General features: G+C 37.0%; 1 protein-coding gene across 4 annotated transcripts in view; it reads right to left on the bottom strand.

Moving 5' to 3' along the window:
- Positions 1 to 1,354: 1,354 nt before the first annotated feature.
- The window catches only part of klhdc3l (kelch domain containing 3-like), a 23,156-nt gene continuing 3,112 nt past the window's right edge, over positions 1,355 to 21,398 (bottom strand). Inside the window, exons 2-9 of one of the 4 annotated variants that reach the window (XM_028436089.1) lie at positions 19,068 to 19,122; positions 16,819 to 17,014; positions 15,256 to 15,338; positions 14,376 to 14,454; positions 9,849 to 9,895; positions 8,837 to 8,951; positions 7,937 to 8,126; positions 1,356 to 2,165 (exon numbers count right to left, since the gene is read on the bottom strand). In XM_028436089.1, the coding sequence (XP_028291890.1) occupies positions 1,574 to 2,165; positions 7,937 to 8,126; positions 8,837 to 8,951; positions 9,849 to 9,895; positions 14,376 to 14,454; positions 15,256 to 15,338; positions 16,819 to 16,975 (1,263 nt within the window). In that variant the 5' untranslated portion in view covers positions 16,976 to 17,014; positions 19,068 to 19,122 and the 3' untranslated portion in view covers positions 1,356 to 1,573. Of the gene's footprint in view, positions 2,166 to 7,936; positions 8,127 to 8,836; positions 8,952 to 9,848; positions 9,915 to 14,375; positions 14,455 to 15,255; positions 15,339 to 16,818; positions 17,015 to 19,067; positions 19,123 to 21,357 lie in introns of those variants that run through there. The other 3 variants (XM_028436090.1, XM_028436091.1, XM_028436088.1) reach the window with 3 other exon arrangements.

Here is a 21,398-nt window from a genome sequence, read left to right as displayed (position 1 = left end):
AAAAATGTGGAGAAATACAAATTGGATGGATAAATATTGTGTAAGATTTGAATATGATTTTCTTTAATCCTGTTATTAAAACATAATTTTTAAGGCAGTGTCCGTGTTTTTCTCATTAATGTTTAGATTTCACCAAAATCTCTCTGAGATATTTTCCTCTTTTCATAAATGTATCTCATTTGTTTGTTTGTGCACTTTTGCTCCATAATATTTCAACCATTTATTATTAGAAAAGGTTCCATTCTTATGGTTTCTACAAACTAAAGATGACTTTTCATTAAAAGTGATAAACCATCAGTTATAGATTTGGTTATGATGATAAATAATTTGCTAGTAACAGAGAACGGTTTGATTAGAAGGAAACGCTGGTAGCTCAGTAATGCTCCTTCAGAATAAAAGAGATCGCTTGTATAAATAATACCTCCATCAACAGTTTTGTCTAAATATTGATTTCCTTCTGATCATAATGTTTTCATTATTCCAAATTATAGATTTGTGTGAGGAGAAATAGTGACAGTAACATATTTTCTAAGCCTGTTGATAAAATGTACATAATTTTAATGGTAATTTGGTTATTTTAAGTGAGTATAAAACAAAAACCACAAAGGTTGTTAAAGATATTGCATGTGATGCAGATTTTTTGGTGACGTCATTCCTACCCTGTGACGTCACAGCTGTATGAGCAGCTCCACGTCTGATCAGCTCCTACACTCATGGTGTTTGTCGCCCCCTGGTGGTTGGTAGAGGCTCCACCCCCTCATTAATACCTGAGTTAACTTTATTAATAACAACAGAAAACAAACATTATGATACATTATTCTGTAAAACAATAGCATCCTGTGTGTAAACAGTTAACAGTAATAGGAACTGTAACAAGTAGAGCGCCCTCTGCTGGTAGTGCTGGTGTTAACACCTGAACGTCATGAGATCAGAACGGCTGAATGAATGAGTTAATTAATGAAATAATGAATGAATGAGTTATTTAATTAATGAAATAATGAATGAATAAGTTAATTAATGAAATAATGAATGAATGAGTTAATTAATTAATTAAATAATGAATGAATGAGTTAATTAATGAAATAATGAATGAATGAGTTAATTAATTAATTAAATAATGAATGAATGAGTTAATTAATGAATGAATGAGTTAATTAATGAATGAATGAGTTAATTCATGAATGAATGAGTTAATTAATTAATTAATGAAATAATGAATGAATGAGTAAATTAATTAATTAATTAATGAAATAATGAATGAATGAGTTAATTAATTAATTAATTAAATAATGAATGAATGAGTTAATGAATGAATGAGTTAATTAATTAATTAATGAAATAATGAATGAATGAGTTAATGAGTTAATTAATTAATTTAATATTGAATGAATGAGTTAATTAATGAATGAATAATATAACCAATGAATGAATGAAGATTTGGAAGATGTGACATTTGTTTTGTAGCTCAGAGTCTTTGAAGGAAGACGAGGAGGATTTTATTAATTAGCTGATGTTAGCAACAGTTAGCAGCTAATGCTAACAGTAATAATACGCACTAATGTGTCTAACACTGTTATGAGTGTGTGAGGGTCATCTGCCACACTGAGATCAGCTGGTGTCTCACACATGGCCGTCCTCCCAGAACCAGCAGCTGGTCAGGGAGGTGTAAAGAGATGTCTCCATCTTCTTCTTCTTCTACCATCAGCTCCTCCTCGGTGCAGCTCCACTGCTTCCTGAAGGCTTTGTTCTCAAAGCTCAGACAGCTGAGGGTCATCAGATCTTCTTCAGTCTCTGTGCTGAGGTCCAGTGTTGAAGAAGAAGTGCTGAAGGTCTCCAGTTCTATGTCCCCACCCAACCCAGGGCTACTCTGTGGGGCTGGGTAGCACCTGTTCTGGAAGGGCCGGGCTCTCCCCTGCTGGAGTGGAGACATGGAGCAGGTCGTGGAGGGCACCCTGTAGCTGGGGCCCAGGCCCGTGCTGCAGTGGTGGATCTTGGTGGGAGCTGTGGACCCTGGTAGTGAGGCCACCTGGGTCCAGGTGTGAGAGGTGAAGCTGTAGCTCCACAGGCTGCTCTGTGGGCAGTCCACGCTCTGCCCCCCCCCAAACACTAACATGTGGTCATTATAGAGCGCCGCTGAGTGGCCAATCAGACGAGGGGGGCCAGACCTGAGGAGGACACACAGAGAGGAGGTGAGCCTCATCACGAACAGAACCACAACTAGGCCTGGACGATATAAATCAAAACTCATATCTCCATATGATAGCGATATACAATAAAATCTTGTTATTTTCACTTGACACAGAAAGGGTTAATTTTGCTGATAAATGCCACACAGACACATTTATAAACAAACATCTGATCAATGTTTTCCACTTGAGTCTGTGTTTGCTTTAAGGGACAGCACGTGTGAGTGAGTTCTGTAGATGAAGGTCTGGGTTAGAACACACTCAGTGATCACTGAGCTTTACATGTTCTGAGACATAGAGAAAAAAAAAACACTCCTAAAACCAGTATTTCAATACAGAACAAGTAGCAGCTAGCACTTCAACGCTCAACATGTAGCAGCTACCACCTCGATGCTAAACATGTAGCAGCTACCACCTCGATGCTAAACATGTAGCCGCTAGCACCTCAATGCTAAACATGTAGCCGCTAGCACCTTAATGCTAAACATGTAGCAGCTAGCATCTCAACACTAAACATGTAGCAGCTACCACCTTGATGCTAAACATGTAGCTACTAGCACCTCAATGCTAAACATGTAGCAGCTACCACCTCGATGCTAAACATGTAGCCGCTAGCACCTCAATGCTAAACATGTAGCAGCTACCACCTCGATTCTAAACATGTAGCAGCTAGCACTTCAACACTAAACATGTAGCAGCAAGCACTTCAACGCTAAACATGCAGCAGCTACCACCTCGATGCTAAACATGTAGCCGCTAGCACCTCAATGCTAAACATGTAGCAGCTAGCATCTCAACGCTTAACATGTAGCAGCTACCACCTTGATGCTAAACATGTAGCCACTAGCACCTCAATGCTAAACATGTAGCAGCTACCACCTCGATGCTAAACATGTAGCCGCTAGCACCTCAATGCTAAACATGTAGCAGCTACCACCTCGATGCTAAACATGTAGCAGCTAGCACTTCAACACTAAACATGTAGCAGCAAGCACTTCAACGCTAAACATGTAGCAGCTACCACCTCGATGCTAAACGTGTAGCCGCTAGCACCTCAATGCTAAACATGTAGCAGCTAGCATCTCAACACTTAACATGTAGCAGCTACCACCTTGATGCTAAACATGTAGCCACTAGCACCTCAATGCTAAACATGTAGCAGCTACCACCTCGATGCTAAACATGTAGCCGCTAGCACCTCAATGCTAAGCATGTAGCAGCTAGCATCTCAACGCTTAACATGTAGCAGCTACCACCTTGATGCTAAACATGTAGCCACTAGCACCTCAATGCTAAACATGTAGCAGCTACCACCTCGATGCTAAACATGTAGCCGCTAGCACCTCAATGCTAAACATGTAGCCGCTAGCACCTTAATGCTAAACATGTAGCAGCTAGCATCTCAACACTAAACATGTAGCAGCTACCACCTTGATGCTAAACATGTAGCTACTAACACCTCAATGCTAAACATGTAGCAGCTACCACCTCGATGCTAAACATGTAGCCGCTAACACCTCAATGCTAAACATGTAGCAGCTACCACCTCGATACTAAACATGTAGCAGCTAGCACTTCAACACTAAACATGTAGCAGCAAGCACTTCAACGCTAAACATGTAGCAGCTACCACCTCGATGCTAAACATGTACACGCTAGCACCTCAATGCTAAACATGTAGCAGCTAGCATCTCAACGCTTAACATGTAGCAGCTACCACCTTGATGCTAAACATGTAGCCACTAGCACCTCAATGCTAAACATGTAGCAGCTACCACCTCGATGCTAAACATGTAGCCGCTAGCACCTCAATGCTAAATATGTAGCAGCTACCACCTCAACGCTAAACATGTAGCAACTACCACCTCAATGCTAATATGTAACAGCTAGCACCTCAATGCTAATATGTAACAGCTATCACCTCAATGCTAACATGTAGCAGTTAGCGCCTCGATGCAAACATGTAGCAGCTAAAACCTCAATGCTAACATGTAGCAGCTAACACCTCAATGCTAACGTGTAGCAGCTAGCATCTCAACACTAAACATGTAGCAGCTACCACCTTGATGCTAAACATGTAGCTACTAGCACCTCAATGCTAAAAATGTAGAAGCTACCACCTCGATGCTAAACATGTAGCCGCTAGCACCTCAATGCTAAACATGTAGCAGGTACCACCTCGATTCTAAACATGTAGCAGCTAGCACTTCAACACTAAACATGTAGCAGCAAGCACTTCAACGCTAAACATGCAGCAGCTACCACCTCGATGCTAAACATGTAGCCGCTAGCACCTCAATGCTAAACATGTAGCAGCTAGCATCTCAACGCTTAACATGTAGCAGCTACCACCTTAATGCTAAACATGTAGCCACTAGCACCTCAATGCTAAACATGTAGCAGCTACCACCTCGATGCTAAACATGTAGCCGCTAGCACCTCAATGCTAAACATGTAGCAGCTACCACCTCGATGCTAAACATGTAGCAGCTAGCACTTCAACACTAAACATGTAGCAGCAAACACTTCAACGCTAAACATGTAACAGCTACCACCTCGATGCTAAACATGTAGCCGCTAGCACCTCAATACTAAACATGTAGCAGCTAGCATCTCAACGCTTAACATGTAGCAGCTACCACCTTGATGCTAAACATGTAGCCACTAGCACCTCAATGCTAAACATGTAGCAGCTACCACCTCGATGCTAAACATGTAGCCGCTAGCACCTCAATGCTAAGCATGTAGCAGCTAGCATCTCAACGCTTAACATGTAGCAGCTACCACCTTGATGCTAAACATGTAGCCACTAGCACCTCAATGCTAACATGTAGCAGCTACCACCTCGATGCTAAACATGTAGCCGCTAGCACCTCAATGCTAAACATGTAGCCGCTAGCACCTTAATGCTAAACATGTAGCAGCTAGCATCTCAACACTAAACATGTAGCAGCTACCACCTTGATGCTAAACATGTAGCTACTAACACCTCAATGCTAAACATGTAGCAGCTACCACCTCGATGCTAAACATGTAGCCGCTAACACCTCAATGCTAAACATGTAGCAGCTACCACCTCGATACTAAACATGTAGCAGCTAGCACTTCAACACTAAACATGTAGCAGCAAGTACTTCAACGCTAAACATGTAGCAGCTACCACCTCGATGCTAAACATGTACCCGCTAGCACCTCAATGCTAAACATGTAGCAGCTAGCATCTCAACGCTTAACATGTAGCAGCTACCACCTTGATGCTAAACATGTAGCCACTAGCACCTCAATGCTAAACATGTAGCAGCTACCGCCTTGATGCTAAACATGTAGCCGCTAGCACCTCAATGCTAAATATGTAACAACTACCACCTCAACGCTAAACATGTAACAACTACCACCTCAATGCTAATATGTAACAGCTAGCACCTCAATGCTAATATGTAACAGCTATCACCTCAATGCTAACATGTAGCAGTTAGCACCTCGATGCAAACATGTAGCAGCTAAAACCTCAATGCTAACATGTAGCAGCTAACACCTCAATGCTAACGTGTAGCAGCTAGCACCTCAATGCTCACATGTAGCGGCTAACACCGCAATGCTAACATGTAGCGGCTAACACCTCAATGCTAACATGTAACAGCTAATACCTAAATGCTAACATGTAACAGCTAGCACCTCAATGCTAACATGTAGCAGCTAACACCTCAATGCTAACATCTCAATGCTAACATGTAATAGTTAGCACCTCAATGCTAATATATAACAGCTAGCACCTCAATGCTAACATGTAGCAGCTAGCATCAATGCTAACATATAGCAGCTAGCACCTCAATGCTAACATGTAGCAGCTAACATCAATGCAAACATGTAACAGCTAACACCTCAATGCTTAGATGTAACAGCTAACACCTCAATGCTAACATGTAACAGCTAGCACCTCAGTGCTAACATGTAGCAGCTAGCACCTCAATGGTAACATGTAGCAGCTAGCAGCAATGCTAACATATAGCAGCTAGCACCTCAATGCTAACATGTAGCAGCTAGCATAAATGCAAACATGTAACAGCTAACACCTCAATGCTAAGATGTAACAGCTAACACCTCAATGCTAACATGTAACAGCTAGCACCTCAATGCTAACATGTAACAGCTAGCACCTCAATGCTAACATGTAGCAGCTAGCATCAATGCTAACATGTAGCAGCTAGCACCTCAATGTTAACATGTAGCCGCTAGCACCTCAATGCTAAACATGTAGCAGCTAGCATCTCAACGCTAAACATGTAGCAGCTACCACCTTGATGCTAAACATGTAGCCACTAGCACCTCAATGCTAAACATGTAGCAGCTACCACCTCGATGCTAAACATGTAGCCGCTAGCACCTCAATGCTAAACCTGTAGCAGCTACCACCTCAACGCTAAACATGTAGCAACTACCACCTCAATGCTAATATGTAACAGCTAGCACCTCAATGCTCACATGTAGCAGCTAACACCGCAATGCTAACATGTAGCGGCTAACACCTCAATGCTAACATGTAATAGCTAATACCTAAATGCTAACATGTAACAGCTAGCACCTCAATGCTAACATGTAGCAGATAGCACCTCGATGCTAACATATAGCAGCTAAAACCTCAATGCTAACATGTAGCAGCTAACACCTCAATGCTAACATGTAGCAGCTAACACCTCAATGCTAACGTGTAGCAGCTAACACCTCAATACTAACGTGTAGCAGCTAGTACCTCAATGCTCACATGTAGCAGCTAACACCGCAATGCTAACATGTAGCGGCTAACACCTCAATGCTAACATGTAATAGCTAATACCTAAATGCTAACATGTAACAGCTAGCACCTCAATGCTAACATGTAGCAGCTAACACCGCAATGCTAACATGTAACAGCTAGCACCTCAATGCTAACATATAACAGCTAGCACCTCAATGCTAATATGTAGCAGCTAGTATCAATGCTAACATATAGCAGCTAGCACCTCAATGCTAACATGTAGCAGCTAGCATCAATGCTAACATGTAACAGCTAACACCTCAATGCTAAGATGTAACAGCTAACACCTCAATGCTAACATGTTATAGCTAGCACCTCAATGCGAACATGCAACAGCTAGCACCTCAATGCAAACATGTAGCAGCTAGCATCAATGCTAACATGTAACAGCTAACACCTCAATGCTAACATGTTACAGCTAGCACCTCAATGCTAACATGCAACAGCTAGCACCTCAATGCTAACATGTAGCAGCTAACACCTCAATGCTAACATGTAGCAGCTAGCATCAATGCTAACATGTAGCAGCTAGCACCTCAATGCTAACATGTAGCAGCTAGCATCAATGCTAACATGTAACAGCTAGTAGGGACAATAGTCCGAGTGGAGCAGTGTCAAATATTGCAAGGTCAGCAGTTTTTTTAAAACGACCGAAAATGTTGAAAAAATTAGACGTTGTAGCCTATTTTAACAATATGCAGTAATTATTATTAGTGTATTGAATCAAATAAAAACCAAAAAAATATATTTTATAATCTATATATTGCATACATGATACATGTCGTACATATGATTATAACTACAACTGAACTTTATTCTGTTTTGTTTCATATAATATATTCTTTACATATATACAAATATATAAATATAGTCTAAGTGAGTAAAGCAGTGATCAGTATAGATCTAGATAACATAGACAGGACGTTGACCTGCTGATTACTACTCTACTACTCACATGTTTTTCATGCAGGTCCAGGTGAAGCTGCAGGAGTTCCACCTCCAGAGGTCTTTCTGCTCCCTGAGACCCTTCAGACCCCCGTACAGGTACATACAGCTCTGGTACACCACGGCTGAGTGGCTGTGTCTCGGACCTGGACCTGCTGAGTCATGCTGAGAACTGTTGAGCAGGGACCAGGACATGGTGTCTGCACACGCACACGCACACACACACACACACGCTCAGTTTGTTCAAAGGGTGCACCAATGGCAGCTGGTTTCTCTGGTTGGGGGTGGGGCTACAACTCCAAAATAAACAATGAACATAGACCACAGTGTGGCTTTAAACAAATAATAAAAACAACCACATGTAGTCACAGAACCATGAACCAGCAAGAACAAATGTAGTTTATACTGTGTGTGTGTGTGTGTGTGTCAGGGTTATTATACCTTTAGAAATGTAATGTTTTTATTTGTTTTTTTAGATTTTTTTATTTTGTATTCCTTCTTAGTTTTATTTAGTTAAACAATTAATTAAATAAAAACAGGGGAAAGAAAAGCAGTGGTAAATGAACATAATTCACAACCTGACAAAATATAATTTAAGACCTAGTTTACAAACTATGGACATCTTCAAGAAAAGGGTCAGCTGCATTCAACTATGGGTGCAGAAATGTGTGCCCCAACAAAGTCCATTAGCTTCTATTGAAAAGGAGCTACTGCACATGTCCAACTTTTACCTTAACTTCACTCATCATCATTATCTAGATTATATTTATTCTGATGAACTAAATACAGATATATAATTGTTTCTAGTATTTTTAATTAATTATTCATTTTAATTTTTTTATTTTTCATGTCTCACTCAAACTAAAGTAGTTTGAGTGAGTCACTGGGGCACACACGCACACACACACACCAAAGTCTAAAGCCCAGAAGTCCTGAGATGATCCTCTGATGTCGACGAATCCTCCGTAGACCAACATGGTGGAACCTAGAACCACCGCACTGTGGCCCTTCCTGTTGGAGGGAACCTGGCTCCACACACACGCACACACACACACACACACACACACACACACACACACACACACACACACACACACACACACACACACACACACACACACACAGTTGTAAACTAGCACTAGCTAGAGTAGATACTCATCACATCAGTTGTAAACTCTATATATCTCTATATGTTGGTTTATGAGTTCAAACCATAGACTGTAAAAAGATGGATGGACATCCTCCTGAGAAAGTGAAGCTTTTATTTATAGAGCTCCCCCTGCTGACTGGTGCAGTATAGGTCATAAACCCCGCCCCCTCAATGATAACAAATGGGACGTTGGTCAAACTGTAAAGTTAAAAAACTTAAACTCTGCTGTGATCATGATTATTATCATCCTACATTATGTTCTCGTGATCATTTTCCTGTGTAGTTTGTTTTAAATAAGTTATTTGAGGTTAAAAACGGGATTTTACATCATATATGACAATGATTGACAGCCAATGATTAGGCAGTACAATAAATGGGCGGGGCGTGTTACCAGGGCTCCTCCCACCTGACCCAAGAGCACAGACTCTGGGTCCAAATTTGCACGATGGAAACGCCCCTAAGCGCCGTATTTTGGCTTCAAGAACGTTGAGTGGGAACAGCTACAGTACACGCCCCCTGGTTTGTAAGAAGAAATTATATTAGTTAAAAAAAAAATCTTGACAATTTCAATAAAATAATGTTTTTTTCTCCAAAATATGATCTGTATGTTTTCAGATTAAGAGGAGTTAAAGATCATCATTACATCATAATCATTGATTTGTGTTTTTTTATTGTCTCTTAATTGTGTTTGAGTGAATGATTAAACCTCTCAGTGATCACTACACGTATCCTCCAGCGCCCCCTGCAGTGCACAGGTTGAACTGCTGCGTACCTTAGGGGAGCTCGTCTTTCCCTGGCATAGAACCCACTTCTGCTTCACTGGAACATAAACATAAACATACACGTGAACATAAAGATGAAGTTAATAACACATTAAACTCTGACTGTAAACATTCACTAATAAAACTAACTCGAGCCCAAAAATATGTTTTTCTGCTAAATTAAATATATTGTGTATGAAGTTTATTGATCCTGGTCCAACATTTTAGTCAAACTATTTACATTTGTTGTATTTAGTAGTAAAATGTCAGTGACTGCCCTCTATGGGTTAAACCAGGATATTACAGTTGAATTATCCTATTGGCTCCGAATGACATTCAGTGATGTCATTAGACTGTTGCTGTTAGCTCCGCCTATCCTATAAAACTATCACCTGTGGACTCTACAACCTGTGTGAGTAGAGCTATTGTGAGTAGTGAGTAGCTAGTTAGCATAGCAAAGATTGTTCTTTATAGATTTTATAGTATAGAGTGGGCGTGGCTTAGCTGCTTCAGGAGCCCCACCCATAATCAAAGCCTTTTTTTATTTCCCTCCTAGTGGCAGGTCAGATAAAACCAGGGGTTTAGTTGCTGTTTAATAAATGTATTGATCACCTCCAATAATGACAGGGTGTAAATATGATTTAATTTCACTTTATGATTCATAGTGATCATTCCAGCTTCACATTCTAACTGTAGATCTATTTCTAAGGGATCTAACGATTCACTCAACTCCCGAGACGATACGATTCACGATACTGGGTTCACGATACGATTCTCTCACAATGTATTTTACAAAATGGAACTGTAGATAAATTATGACTGAAAAATTGGACTTTAAAAAAAACCAGTCTGCACTGTATTTATGTTAGATATTTGTTTGGACCAGCAGAGGGCGCTGGTAACCAGTGGTCGGTTGGCATGCAGCTATTCTAGCAGTGAAGAAGAGATGCTATGCTAGCAGACAGAGCTAATAGAAAAACCTGACTTTTACAGATATTCACGTAATATGACAGATATTCTTTCAGTGCTAAAGGGGTAATGAATCATTTATTAACATGTTTAAAGGAGACATATCATGGTTTTAAATCCTTCCTTTTTACATATAAATCATACAGTTATAGTCTATATAAAGCAGAACTGCAATGCTTGGGTCCGAATTCCTCATTATTATAGCTCCACCCCTTTTCTACCCTTTTTCTGATGTGCTTCTGAGAGCAACTCGTTTTGGTGCTGTCTCTTTAAATGCAAATGAGACACTCCATACCCCGCCCCCTCTCCAGGTTCAACTCCACCCTGCTCGGCCATTTTTGTAGTTTGATAGAAGAGATACGGCTATGTAGCGGAGCATAAACTTTTTATTCAGAGGTTATTTACAAAATGTCAACAACGTTAGACTTGTCCATCCAGCCTTACATGTTCCAGCCAGAGTCTGACCCAGTGGAGCGAGATGAAAATGAAGATGATGAACCTGCAGAACCCTAACAAGTGAGCTAACACAAGCACCAAGCTAACACTAACGCTAGCGCCAAGCTAACGTAAATGCATTTTAATACAGTCTTTTCAGAGACAAAAACGTCAAAATGAAATGACTAATGAAAACTTTAGACTTAAATTAAATCACGTAGGCCATATCATCAAGGATCTAAAACGAGCACACAGCGCTAACATATGAAGACGGTGCAACTGCTAATGCTAACAAAACAATGACAGGGACGTCTTATCATCACTTTTTAGCGTTATTTACAGCTTACCGAAGTGCTCTGTTCATCGTCTCCAAAGATAGAAGGAATTGAACCTCAATCAGACAAAGTCTTTCTGTAAATCCTTCTTTATACTGGTGGAGGTTGATGAAGCAGTCATCATTGAAGTGCTTCACACACACAAAAATGACCTTATCCACAGATGTGGTACATTTCTATAAAAAATAAAACTCAACCAGACACTTTGAAAAGGTTCTGATGCTGGGAGACGGTGTAATGAAGCGTGTGGGTTACTACATCCAACAACCCAACATTTTGGGTTGTTGGATGTAACTTCTGCATCCTGGAGCTTGGACTACAAAATAAAAGCCAGAAATAAAAATGGCGGATTGCTCGAAGTGTTGGACCTGGAGTTGATGTCCTAATTTAGCAGTTCTGCTGCAAATACTGTGACGTTATTGTTCAAAAAACGTAATAGAGAATAGAAAAATCTAAACAGATTGAAAAATATGATCTAATATAATACCAAAACAGAAAATAAAGATATCTACGGAGCACCTGAAGAGACTAATTTGATTTTTTCTGTACTTCTAAACAATCTAAATATACAACAAAATGCATTTAAGGGCTAAAAAAAGTGGATTTAACATGATATGTCCTCTTTAAGAGTAGAAGGCGGCCAGAAAGAAAGTATCAGCAGACTCCGACACTGCTGGTTAAAAAATGTACTGCGATTCAATTTTCAGAAAATCGGTATCAATTGTGATACCTATGATTCGATTTTTACCTGCCTTATGATTAATCGTTACATCCCTAATTTCTAAGGTCTATATCTGGAGTCAGTGAAAAACAAAGTAACACTGACTCACTGACAGAGGTGACATCTAACTAAGTACAAATACTTCATTATTGTACTTAAGTCGTTTTTTCTAGTATCTGTACTTTACTTGAGTATCTATATTTTGGAGACTTTTTACTTTTACTCAATATTTAAAAAAAAAAAACAATACTTTCTACTTCATACACTTGTAAAATGAGTTTGTTACTTTTAAGACCTTTAAATATGACATCACGATGTATCAATCAATCAATCAATCAATCAATCTTTATTTGTATAGCGCCAAATCATAACCAATGGTATCTCAAGACACTTTACAGTAGAGCAGTCTTAAGGACGGACTCTTCATTTTATGGATACACACATATGCATATATACGTATATACACATACATATGTATCCCACACCCAACATGAATTGTAAAAAGATGTTAAATGTTGGTAGTTTGAGTTTTTTTCTGTTAGGCAGGTCCTTTAGTTTTTTTAAATGTTTAAAAAGTAACTAAACCCCAAACACACTTTTTTTCTGATGAATACATGTATTTGGATATTAAGTAGCGCTGTTTATTAATACTAGTCCCACTCTTCACATTAAAGTAAAAGTATTTTAATTGTGTGTATTTAGCTGTAAAATGTCAGAGTTACTGCCCTCTAAGGGTTGAACACTGCTATTACAAGTGAATTTTGCTATTGGCTGAAAAAGTTCTTTATAGATGTGTATTTACACACACATCTATGCTATGTGTGTATATACAGATACATCTATGCTATATATGTATTTACACACATCTATGCTATGTGTGTAAATACACATAGCATAGATGTGTTTACAGATACATCTATGTAGGGATGTAACGATTAATCATAAGGCAGTTAAAAATCGATTGATATCAATTTTCTGAAAATTGAATCGCAGTACTTTTTTTAACCAGCAGAGTGTAGGCGGCGGGCGGAGTCTGCTAATACTTTCTTTCTGGCTGCCTTCTACTCTTAAATATGTTAATAAATGATTCATTACCCCTGTAGCACCGAAAGAATATCTGTAATATTACTTGAATATCTGTAAAAGTCACGTTTTTCTATTAGCTCTGTCTGCTAGCATAGCTTCTCTTCTTCACTGCAAGATATCTGCATGCCAACCGACCACTGTGTTACCAGCGCCCTCTGCTGGTCCAATCAAATATGATGTGTGAGAGCAGGGCTGTTTGTCCCTGAGTGGTGTCTGTAAGGCTGTGTGTGAGCTTTACGTTGTGATTGTGTGTGTGTGGTAGTAGTGACATATTTCAGCTTATGAACTCTCTGTGTGTGTGTGTACAGACACATCACTGTGTGTATCACTGTCTGTCACTGCAAACAGCATTATGGGCTGACTGAGTGGGCGTGTCTTACTGCTACAGCAGTAACGCCCATAATCAAGGCATGTTTTGAAGGCAGAGGTTTAGATACGCTTTAGACTCAAAGCTGTTCTGGGTTTAATTGAACTTTTTTTTTTCCTTGATACATTTTATTTCCAAAATGTATTTATTATGAGTGCTAAATTATCAAGGGTTCAAAGGTAACAGATATAATTTATTTTCATGTACCAGTTTTCTGCAAGTTCTTAAAAAATGAAAGATATAAAATTTGCTGGTTTAAAAACCCTCTTATTAAAAAAAGGAAATTTCTTTAACTTTTTACTGTTTTACTTAAGTACATTTAGTAGCATATACTTTTTTACCTTTACTCAAGTAAGAGAACAACTTCAATACTTTTACCAGAATCATTTTTTATTTAAATATCTATACTTAGTACTTTTGCCGCTTCTGCTCACTGATAAAAACATCATGTGATGGAAATATAAAAAGTCTTTTAAGTCATTTAAACACATCATGTTAATGTATCACAGGAAGCAGTTTGTTTTTAGTTCCACAAGAATGATTAAAGTATCAGAAACTTTAGTTCTAATCACTTTTGATGATGATTTTAGAACAGTAGTGGTTCATGGTGATGTTTGAGACTCACTGATATCAAACACCCACAGAGCAGATGTGCTGCGTGTGTAGGAGGAGTCCAACATCCCTCCAAACACGTAGAGGAACCCCTGGAACATCAGAGACACACTGACTGTTAGACACACGCGCGCGCACGCACACACGCACGCACACACACACGCCCACCCACCCACCCACCCACCCACCCGCCTATGGGGGGTGGATCACTTCTAAATTCATGTGCACCAGTCCAACAAACACGTAAACAAACGTGTACCCTGTGTCTGTATGTCTGATCTACATTTCCATAGACTTAGAATGGGTAGACGGGCACAATGTACAAGTCACGTCTGCATGTGTATCAGTCACACGTAGACACAGGTGTGACGTGTGTGAAGCTATAGTGATCAGGTGACCTTCACTATGTAGCACCGTCTACATGACATGTAAACACACACACGCACGCACGCACGCACACACACACACACACACACACACACACACACACACACACGCACACACACACACACACACACACACACACACACACACACACACACGCACACACACACACACACACACACACACACACACACACACACACACACACACACACACTTAAGTCCAGATGAGAGAATAGACCCCTATATAAATACATACTTCTGACAGGTACTGTAATAGTGTGTTAAAATATAAGACTTATGAAACATTGATTTAAGTCTTTTAATGACAATTAAGGCCTTATTTTTAGATTCATTAATTTAATGCCTTTTTAAGGATCCACAGGAACTCTGAAAAACAACATAAGGTACAGTAAAAATAACTAGTTAATCTGTATAAAAGTTAATGGGATGGACAGACAGACAGACAGACAGACAGACAGACAGACAGACAGACAGACACACACACACCTCATGAGCCACCATAGAGTGTTCTTCTAGTTCTTCTGGAGCAGCGTCACACGTACAGTTGATCTGAGTCCATTTATTAAAAGCTGAGAATCAAACACGTTAATAAATATTAATGAGACAGAAGTTATAATGAGATGATTAAACCTATATTACTGATTTATTTATTTTATTCTTCTCCACATTGAAAAAAAAAAAGACGAATGAAAAGAAGCAGAAATTAGTATAAACTTAAACATTAATTACATTCAACACATTTGAATGTGATGTAATTTAATATTGTGGGATTGTATTACAGTATGTGTGTTATGGTGAAATTTTATCAGACAAAGATTGATAAAGATTTATCAGACATTTTATCATATACATAAATAATAAGTAATTTAATTAGTTTTCATATTCTTTTTGAACATATTAAGTGATCTTAATAATTTAATGTCATCATTTACCCTGAACTGAAATGCACTTACTTTTACTGTTTTTTCAATAACTCTATTGCTCACAAGTTATAATTACATTATCTCTAAATTATTTTTATTTTTTTTGCAGATTTTTGGGAAAGATTGTTAAATGAACTTTGTACATGGTTTTTAAAATGTCAGTTTCTACAAAACTATGAACTTTTTAATAATGTTTGCTGTGTAAATTTTATCTTTGTACATTCCTGGTTTCCATTTCCACTAATTATTCTGGAAAAGAAAAATGTGATTTGTGCATGATTTCCAGGGACTGCCCCACATTTCAAAACAATAAGTCGGATACATTTAAAAAGTAAAAACAATTAGTTTAAACTGTAAATAATAGACATGACAAATGGTGAATGTGGTTAAATTAGCAAAAATGATCATGAAATCTGGTGAAAAAGGTTAAAAGTGACAATAATGGGTCAACATATGATATTAGGTGTAAAAGTGGTAGAAAGGGTTTATAAGTGCTGAACATGTCTGGAAAGTGGAAAAAAATGTGTAGAAAAGTCATTAAAATATGATGTAGAAGTGTCAGAAATAGGAGTAATGTAGCAAAAACACATTAAAAGGAGCAAAAATATGGAAAGAAAAAGTGATGAAAACAGGTTAAAATATGGTGAGTTTGGTGGAGATGTAGAAAAAGGGTAAAAATAAGCAAAAATGTCTGAAATTGTTCAGAAAATATTCTTAGTTTCTTGAAGGACGACCCACTCCCAGTGTTTCACGACCCCAAATGGGGTCCCAACCCTAAGGTTGAGAACTCCGGATGTAATCTATTTGTGATTCCCATGGACACTTTATAATCTATCATAATAACACCTAATAAACTTCATCTCAATTGTTATTTATATTTGAATTCCAATAAATATGTTTCAATATCTGATGATTTTTGATCAAAAATCATAAATTTACTTTTACTAATATTTAAGGACAGTAGTTACAAATTAAAGATACTTAACTCTAGAACCTTCTTTATTCCACAACAACATGAACTGTATCTAAGTTCAGCTTTGATGTTCTAGTACAGATGTGTTTCTGTGACGCTCCACAGGCTTTGATGTTTTCCTGATTGCAGATGTTGTGCAGCTGTGATTCTTACCCACGCTGTACTTCCAGAAGTCCCTCAGTGAGCTGCTCTCTCTGCCTCCCAGCACGTACACGTGTCCATGGTAACTGCAACACGCGTGTTTGTAGCGGTCACATGGTGCACGGCTGCTCTGAGGGAGCTGCGTCCACAGGGACGGACTCCCACTCATTATTCACCTCGTTCTACGTTCTGCTCTCAACTAGTCATTCTATGGAAGAAAAGAACAAACAGAATCAATGATCATTGATCAATGAAGTAGAGAAACCAGAGGATGGTCCGTACCCAGGGGTGGTTCTAAAAGTGAGGAGGTTCTAAAACAATGGTTCTCAATTTGTTTTAGCTGTAGTTTCTCTTTTTATTATTTCTGAATCCACGTCCCCTCTTATGTCTACATTTTGCTCAGAATAATATGAAAAACATCTATAGATCATAAACATAGATCATAGATCATAATCATAATGATAGATCATAATCATAGATCATTGATCATAATAATAATAATAGATCATAATCATAGATCATGGTGATAGATCATAATCATAATCATAATCATAAGCATAGATCATAATCATAATCATAGATCATAATCATAGATCATAATCATAGATCATAATCATAGATCATTGATCATAATAATAATAATAGATCATAATCATAGATCATGGTGATAGATCATAATCATAGATCATAATCATAATCATAGATCATAATCATAGATCATAATCATAGATCATAATCATAATCATAGATCATAATCATAGATCATAATAATAATAATAGATCATAATCATAGATCATGGTGATAGATCATAATCATAATGATAGATCACAGTGATAGATCACAGTGATAGATCATAATGATAGATCATAATGATAGATCATGATGATAGATCATAATCATAATGATAGATCATAATCATAGATCATGATGATAGATCATAATCATAGATCATGATGATAGATCATAATCATAATGATAGATCATAATCATAGATCATGATGATAGATCATAATCATAGATCATGATGATAGATCATAATCATAGATCATAATCATAGATCATAGATCATAATAATAATAATAGATCATAATCATAGATCATGGTGATAGATCATAATCATAATGATAGATCACAGTGATAGATCACAGTGATAGATCATAATCATAGATCATAATGATAGATCATAATCATAGATCATGATGATAGATCATAATCATAATGATAGATCATAATCATAGATCATGATGATAGATCATAATCATGATGATAGATCATAATCATAGATCATGATGATAGATCATAATCATAATCATAGATCATAACACTAACCCTAAAAAATGTGACACTTGTTTTTTCAGATTTTTGCTCCTTTTGCCAATAAATCTCTTTTTTCTAATTTTTATCCATTTTTGCAAAGTTCTTTTTGACACTTTTATCCAATTTTTGTCAATTCTTTAACCATTTTTCATCCAATAATCTACCTTTTGCCCAAAAAATAACACCTGTTTGATTTTTCCCTACATTTTCCTTCTTTTTGTTCCACATTTTTATGTCACATTTGTTTACCACATTTTGCTCATTATAGTAGTTTAAACTCATTTTAAAGTCATTTTTTGCCACTTTTGTCTGTTTTTGGCTCATTTTAGTCACTTTTCACTTTTTTATTGTCACGTTTGGAACATTTTTTGCCCTGTTACTTATTTTTTGTCACTGTACTCATCGATGTTTACTCTCTGTTTACCTTCGTCAAATGTCTGGCTGTGATTGGCTGATCACCCATCAATCAATATGTTTTCAACAATGAATCCCTAAAGATTGAATTATAGTTTTTATAAAAGTGTGGGTGTCACATAATGTAGAAATGCATTAATGGACATAGACTGTGTTTAATTACTGCTCAGGAAATACTTTTAAATATTCAGAGTTACAGTATGTCTGAAAATATTACATCCATGTTACCCTGTAAACTGTATTATTTCATAAACGTGTCTTTGTGCTGAATAATCAATAACCCAATGCTCATATACATGTGTTTGTTAAGTTTAATATAAACATACAATTTCATTAAAAACATGTTTTTTTGGTATTTGTGAAAAAAACAATGGTTTGATAATCATAGATGTATTATGGTCAGTTTCATCAATCGATTTGATTCCGATTAATCAGGTTTTGAATCAATTAATCACGATTAGATTTTGATTCGGTATTGATTAGTTGATCTTTCAAATTCTACTTGAATATTAATAAGACAGTTCCAAACTTCAGACTTTAGTGATGATGTCATGTTTGCACTGCCAGACTTTAGTGAGAGAATCCTGAGGTTACAGCAAAAAAATCATTGATTTTCAGCATCTATCAATCCATCAATGTAATCAATTAAACTGATTATTTCACCTGGCTCTAGTGATAAACCTGATCTTTTATTATTGGCAAAACCTCATATGCTCTAAATTATCCAACCACAAACCTAAATGAATAGCATGTCAATGACTTTTAACTATAATCACATTAAAATGCTGCACCAACAACAAAGAACTTTTTATTGAATTTAAACTGTAATAGAATTATTGTCTCTCTTTCTCTAATTTATTTTTATACAGAGTTCCAACTTTTAAAATTTTTTAATGCCATGTGAAATTACATTTAAGACCAACTTCACAGTAAACACAACTGAGGAATAAAAACACCACATTAATTACATAATGACAGTAAAATACACAAAAAACAGACTGAAATAATCAAAATAACTCCAAAAACACAAGATGACGACAAAAATAACCAGAAATCCATAAAACAACTAAAATACAAAAAAATTAAAAAAACCATGAACTAAAAATCTTTGTTGGACAGACAATTTGTTAAATTTACATTATCCCATGTTTATACATAAATAAACAAAGGTTACATTTATTTGGAAATGTGACCAATTAATATCATAAAATCACAAGTATTATGTGTTAAAATGTAGCACTTTTGAAACATTTTAATGACAATTAAGTCGTTATTTTTAGATGAATTAATTTAATGCCTTTTTGGATATGTATCTGTATGTGTATGTTGTATGCACATACAGTTTAATCCTAAAGTATTGGAACAACAAAGTCAATTATTTTGTTTTTGTTTTATACTGAAGACGTTTAGGTTTCAGATCGAAACATGAATGTCAGAATTACAGCTTTTATTTCATGCTATTTACATCTAGACGTGTTCAACCACTCAGGACAACCTTTACTTTGAAGGAACATGTGACTGATGGTGGAGATACCATCACAATCATTCTCACTAAATATGTCCCTGTCACTGGTAGCTCACAGCTGTGTATGCTGCTCACACACAGCTCTGCTAGTCACAGTCTACTTGAAGCTGTGACGAGCAGCGACACATCACGCTCCACTACTTGGTTCAGACCACACCCCCCACCCAACAAAGTGAAGCAGTTCCTCCATCAGTTCCTCAAACACAGTGACGGTGCTCTACTAAAGCATGCTAAGCTAAGCTAACCCACCAACACATCAGACTGGGCTAAGAGCTAATGCTAACCACGTCATTAAAGGAATAAACCAGTAAAACATCCATATTTTACTGTCATTAAACCACAGAAGGCCACAGATTTATTAATAATCAGATTTAACACTTTTATGGAAAGATAAACGCTCACATGTCACACGTTGTGTGGAATTAATTTTGGCTTAAAACTATTGTCACTAGTCATCTGTTGTGAAACGCATTATTTTTTTACTTATATTTTACGTGTTCACAGACAAAGCTGGTCTAATTAGATAGTAATGTAATAATAAGAATATCCCATTAATGCTCTCAGTAATTAATAATTAAATCATCATCTAGTTTATTTATAGTAAATCAGAGATATTAATCACCCATAACTTTATGTAACTCATTATCAGATATAAAATAAACTACAATCAGCAGCAATAAAAACACTATTGGAGTTATTTTGCTTTTCATGCTTTTTTTTTTTTAGAAAATAATTTCATTATAAATGAGGAAACAAATAAATTATATACAATAACTTTAATAGAGTGACCCATATGTACAAACATGTTTCATAAAATATCAGTCCATCAGCTCTACTGTATGAGTCAGCAGATAAAATAGCTTTTTAATATGTAAATGTTATTACTGTAGCACATTCTCGTGATGATTTATTCAATTTAATGTGTGTTTGTAAGGAACCTGTTTATACTTTAAGTTCAGAATTGTTTTATTTATTTATTTATTTATTGTCCCTCGTCACAAAGAGGATATAGGTTTGAACTCTGAGTTAAAGATAACATTTTATATTCTGATGTGATAATATTTTATTATATATACATTTAAGTTCTTAGATTTAGGACATTTAGAGTTATAATGACATCATATCTGATGTTAATGACTGGGTCTTCATGTTTAAATTTAAAAGAGTAAATATATGATTATTAATCAGGCTCAGAGTGGATAATGAGAACCATTCCTGCTGATAGTGTTTACGCCCAATCCTCAATCATAGCATGTTGGTCACGCTACCGTGCTCCTCCAATGGCAGAGCTTTCCTTTTTTTGCTGACTCATTCCATCCATGCACTCTGTCAGTT

This window comes from Gouania willdenowi, chromosome 21, assembly GCF_900634775.1.
Source record: "Gouania willdenowi chromosome 21, fGouWil2.1, whole genome shotgun sequence".
NCBI classification, from domain to species: domain Eukaryota; kingdom Metazoa; phylum Chordata; class Actinopteri; order Blenniiformes; family Gobiesocidae; genus Gouania; species Gouania willdenowi.
Note: the sequence above shows the minus strand (reverse complement) of the source record. Positions and strands in the feature narration are given on the sequence as shown.